Below are 4,739 nucleotides of genomic sequence, written 5' to 3'. Positions count from 1 at the left end.
GAAAAGGACAAACAAAAAAAAAAAAAAAAAACAGCCTCACACAAAAATGAACTCTTATACATTTTAGTGATTCTCATGCAAAAAAATTGAATTTGTTTTAGTTCATAGTACTTAAGCATTTGAGTCCAACACGTGGGAATTTCAACCACTAACTCCTTTGGTCAAGAGTATATGTCTTAATTAGTTGAGTTATGCTTAGGTTGATATGATGCTTAAGCTATTAAGATACAATATTTTATGTCGGAAGTATTCTTGATAGCCAAGCTAACATATCAATTTTCTTAATGGTTGAACATCTTAACAAAAAATTGGAAATTTAAAGACAATATTTTATATGTATTTCATTCTCAAAGCACCCACACATGTGCGACACCTATTTGACACATGCCCTAATATCTGTAACATGGACAGTTACACCATCACACAGAAGAAACTAGTTCAAAGAAAATCAATTGGCCAACGGATTTTCACGTTAATCATTAATTTTATATTTAGAAAAGAAAAGGGCATGCAAGACCTCACCACATCAACAATATTTTCACTAAAACTAAGTTTCTCATCTCTAGGCCAGTCGATTCTGTGAAGAGAATTTGTTGCGCAATGGGCGCCAGTGTTCACAGAAGAGTGTGCAGATAAAAATACAAGTGACTTTCCATCTGGGCTGGAAGACATTAACATTCATAAATCAGTTCCGATGCTACTGCTCATCTTTTGCGTTAGTGAATAGACATGCCAATAAAATAGAGGTTCCATGATAATCGATGAACAATAAGAGTCATTAGAAAAATTGATCGATGGGAAGTATGTACACATCAAATAAAATGGTCTAAATTGATGCCATAAGCATGAAATACCCTCTAAAGCAACAATATAGATGTAATTAAAAAGAGGAATATGATTAAATGACTTACAGCCTTAACCTGTTATTTAACTCAACAGCCTTAACCTGTTATTTATCTATTAAAACACGCTTGATATTCCCTAATGTAACAAATATAATTTTTAAAATCACAACACAAAAAAAGTTGCGTCATGCTCACTAGGGTTGTAAAGAGTTCTGGAACTAGAAACGCATGCAAACAGTTGAACAGAAATAGAGTACGATTTTAGCCTCCGCTCATTATATATATCAAAGTGGCCTGTAGCCACTTATATTTTTCATTCAAATTTGAAGAAGAATTTACAGAAGTTAAGTTATAAGGTACTGTATTAGATGTGGATGCTAGTAAAAAAGAGGAAAAAGAAGAATAATTTAAGCAAACAAACAACAGAAGGCAATGAGATAAAAATGTACCTGAACCGAGGAGAGAAGGCACTGCTTATGTTCTGAGTTAGATTATAGATGGGAAAATCCTCTTTTGCTTCATCTCTGGACAACATTGAAAGATTTAGAATGTTCCGACTGAAATGATATTAGAAAAAACCCATCATCAGGAGAAGAGAAAATGTATAACGCACTTGAGTTTATGTTCATTGACTTCTGATCCAAACTCCGGGGCCTTAACTGCATATAATGCACAAGGCCGATTATAACAGTAGATCATACCAAGTTTTCGAGGCTCTGGTGACCATCCAACAAAAACCAAATATTGATGCTCGCCAATAGATGGAGCCCATACAACTTGACCCAAACTCAAAGAATGCTCAATTATTTTCACATGCTTTACCTCTCCACTGTTAAAGAACAAAAAAAAAAAAATACTTAACGAAGTTTTCAAAATTTAAAAATGTACCTTATTTTGTCAATATGAATACAGGAAACAGTTGAACCACACCTGTCAATATTGATGACAAAGAGAGCAGGCTGCCTTTTACCTGCATAAGCTTCCCCCCATTCTTCCTTAAAATCACCTTGACCTTTCCAATTGGTAGAATCCTTATCTGTTGAGCAACCTTTTTGATATCCAGAAAGAGTAAACGTTGGTTTGGAGGGAGAAGGTTCCTCCGCAATATAAGCAATGTAAGTTTCATTTGAGTTCCAAGAGATTCCCTCGAACCTATAATATAAAAAGAAAATAGAAATTCACATCTAGTGGTCAATGATCCTGAGATACAAACTATTTACGAAAAACAACCAGCCATATACCATTATAACTCAGTTCTTGCAACTTCTGATATTACAGATGCTATAGAGCCACTCACCGAGAAAATTAGTACATGTTGATGAATAACTTCTATCCAAGGAAGTGTAAATAAAGAATATCGCTTTTTTTTTCTCTCCTTTATTTTAAGAGACAAGAATGTGAAAATGATAATTACAAAGTCTACGTTGATTTAACATAAAATTCACAATTAAAAAAATGTATAACCGAGTCATTACCATCCATCAGTATATATTGAGCCATGAACAGATTGGGGGATGTGAAACTCCTTTTCAAGTTGACCTGCACTCCAAATTTCCAATTGAACTGGAGAATCATTTTCAGGATTACGAACTGCAAGAAATTTTGAGCCTGCTGGCGATGGCACTATTGTAGAGACTCCAATCATTTCAACAGGGAATGGCGTCCATTTAAAGTTTACTTCACTGTCGTCATTTCCATTGGAAATGTGAGCTGACAAAGTATATTTTCTCTTCTTATTTGCTAGAAGATTTGCTTGGCTAATTGAAAACGTTACCACGGAGTCTCCTGTTAAAAATGTCGGGTTGAAATAGAACTAACATGGCCAGGCACATAACTTTGTGACAAAAGGCACAACCGCACACATGTGGAAAATGAACTAGCAAAAACAATAGAAATCATACCACTATCAGACTTAAACGTCCATGCCTTATCAAAGTTAGGAATTTTTGTGAATTCTTCAAGTAATTTGGACTGTTCTACATATTCTTCCTCAGTTGCTGGATCAATCCCAGATGGAAATTCCTCAACAACTGCACTTATCTTTGAACCATCCATGGCCAAGGCAGTTGACAGTTTTCTACTGCAACATTAATTCCGCAAACAATGATGACAATGTTAAAGAAAATAATAAAGAAGTTGTAACCAACCAAGATAGGCACACGAATCACTGATTTACCAAATTTTCAGATTCTATAAAATTGACACACCCGACTTCTTTCTTTCTCTGCCCTACAAGTTCATCAATCAGTGAATTACATGTGCATTTTACAAAACTGACCGAATATAGTAGAATCACTTAGTAAATTCGTTGAAACTTGGCATGGTATCAATGCTTTTATCTACAAGACCAATCAACCCCTTACAAAAATAAAACCATGCGAACTTCCTTCTAGTCGAACCTCAAAAGACCCACAGCTCACATTCTTAACCATTCAACCAATGCTCAAACAAACTGAATTACATCAACATTTCAGATTGTAATTTGTAATTAGCATCTATAACAATTCTGAGGGTAACATTTCATCACCTTCTCAACTTATACCAGATTGATCAATAGCTTCAAACACAAGCTCGATTAAATTATCGGTCAGCTAGAATATCAGATTTTTTACAGCAGAACATCCGTTTTCAACCATTATTTTCCCATCCATATCTGATAATTGAATTTTTTTTACATAACTACATTAGTAATGACAACCGATCAATCAAAGTGGACATGCAAAGCAAATTCATTGAAACTACACCAAATAAAAGTCAACAATAACTCAACAATGGATCGAGGTTTAACCACCAGAGAGCAGTAATTCGACGGCAATTTGACGGCAAAAGGCAACGTAGCGATAAGAAATGAGAGAGAGGGAGCTTACGAGAAGAGGCAGGTGGCTCTGAGAAATTGAGAGCTCTGAGAATGAGGAGCAGGAGCAGTAACAGCAGTGACGAAGAGGGGAAGACGAAGGAAGTTGATCCGACCAATGGAGTAGGTGCCAGCCAACGCCATCAGATTAAGATTCCACCGCCGCAAATTTTTTTGTTTTTTTTTTTTTTTTATTAGTAATAAGCCCACTTTCAATAGGCCCACTATAATAATGGGCTTGATCCGTCTTTCACTGACCAATTTTAATTCCTAGCCCAAAATAAAAAGCCCGGAATTGGCCCAACGTCCTTTTATTAAAAAAAAAAAAAAAAAATCTCTACTAATTTATCTAGTAAGTTTTTTTTTTTTTTTTTTATTTATATGAAGAGGGTAATTGTTTTCCCCTCATTGTCTTTAAATTTTTTAACTCTAATTTTCCCACCTAAAATCTTCAAATATGAAACATTATACATGTATTACTTTTTCCTTCCCGATAAGAAAATTACAATTCTACCCCTATTTGAAAGAAGATGACAAGTAACACTTTTTTTTTCGAATTTTAATGAATTGGTAACGTAGTTCGTGGAGAGAATGCTAATCAAGGAGAATATCATACATTTTTTTTAAATCATAATAAGGTCACGAGAGCAGACAATATCATATCATTGTGAAAATTCATTATTCCTCTGAGCCTCGAAGGTGTAGCCCATAATGAAGATCCGTGGTATAGAGAAATAGTGCTAGATGTCACAGTCATGCTCGTCGCCATATGCCCATGTCATGACAAATCTTTTATTTGATTTCATGTTGTACTGTCTAACTATAGGGAGATGCGACTAGTTGTTAATTTTTTCAACCTTTCAAACTTTATTTCAACCTTGCTTTCAAATTCTCTTTAAAAGATCTCTGTGACCGGTTTTCCAAAACGTCCTTCTCAAGATGGGATTAGAAGCTTGTAGGTACGCTCTGGCAATGCGAATCCAAATTGGCTTGACTTACTTGATGTTGAGAATAAATGGTGCACAATCAACTGAATAGTA

General features: G+C 34.9%; 1 protein-coding gene across 2 annotated transcripts in view; it reads right to left on the bottom strand.

Moving 5' to 3' along the window:
* The window catches only part of LOC111499357 (acylamino-acid-releasing enzyme), an 8,510-nt gene extending 4,652 nt beyond the window's left edge, over positions 1-3,858 (bottom strand). The window contains exons 1-7 of one of the 2 annotated variants that reach the window (XM_023150931.1): positions 3,713-3,858; positions 2,747-2,925; positions 2,321-2,630; positions 1,776-1,997; positions 1,459-1,674; positions 1,295-1,369; positions 523-661 (exon numbers count right to left, since the gene is read on the bottom strand). In XM_023150931.1, the coding sequence (XP_023006699.1) occupies positions 523-661; positions 1,295-1,369; positions 1,459-1,674; positions 1,776-1,997; positions 2,321-2,630; positions 2,747-2,925; positions 3,713-3,843 (1,272 nt within the window). In that variant the 5' untranslated portion in view covers positions 3,844-3,858. Of the gene's footprint in view, positions 1-522; positions 662-1,294; positions 1,370-1,458; positions 1,675-1,775; positions 1,998-2,320; positions 2,631-2,746; positions 2,926-3,021; positions 3,066-3,712 lie in introns of those variants that run through there. The other variant, XM_023150932.1, reaches the window with a different exon arrangement.
* Between the last annotated feature and the right edge of the window lie 881 nt (positions 3,859-4,739).

Source organism: Cucurbita maxima, unplaced genomic scaffold (genome assembly GCF_002738345.1).
Source record: "Cucurbita maxima cultivar Rimu unplaced genomic scaffold, Cmax_1.0 Cma_Scf00026, whole genome shotgun sequence".
Classification (NCBI taxonomy): Eukaryota; Viridiplantae; Streptophyta; class Magnoliopsida; order Cucurbitales; family Cucurbitaceae; genus Cucurbita; species Cucurbita maxima.
This window is presented reverse-complemented; position numbering and strand designations above follow the sequence as displayed.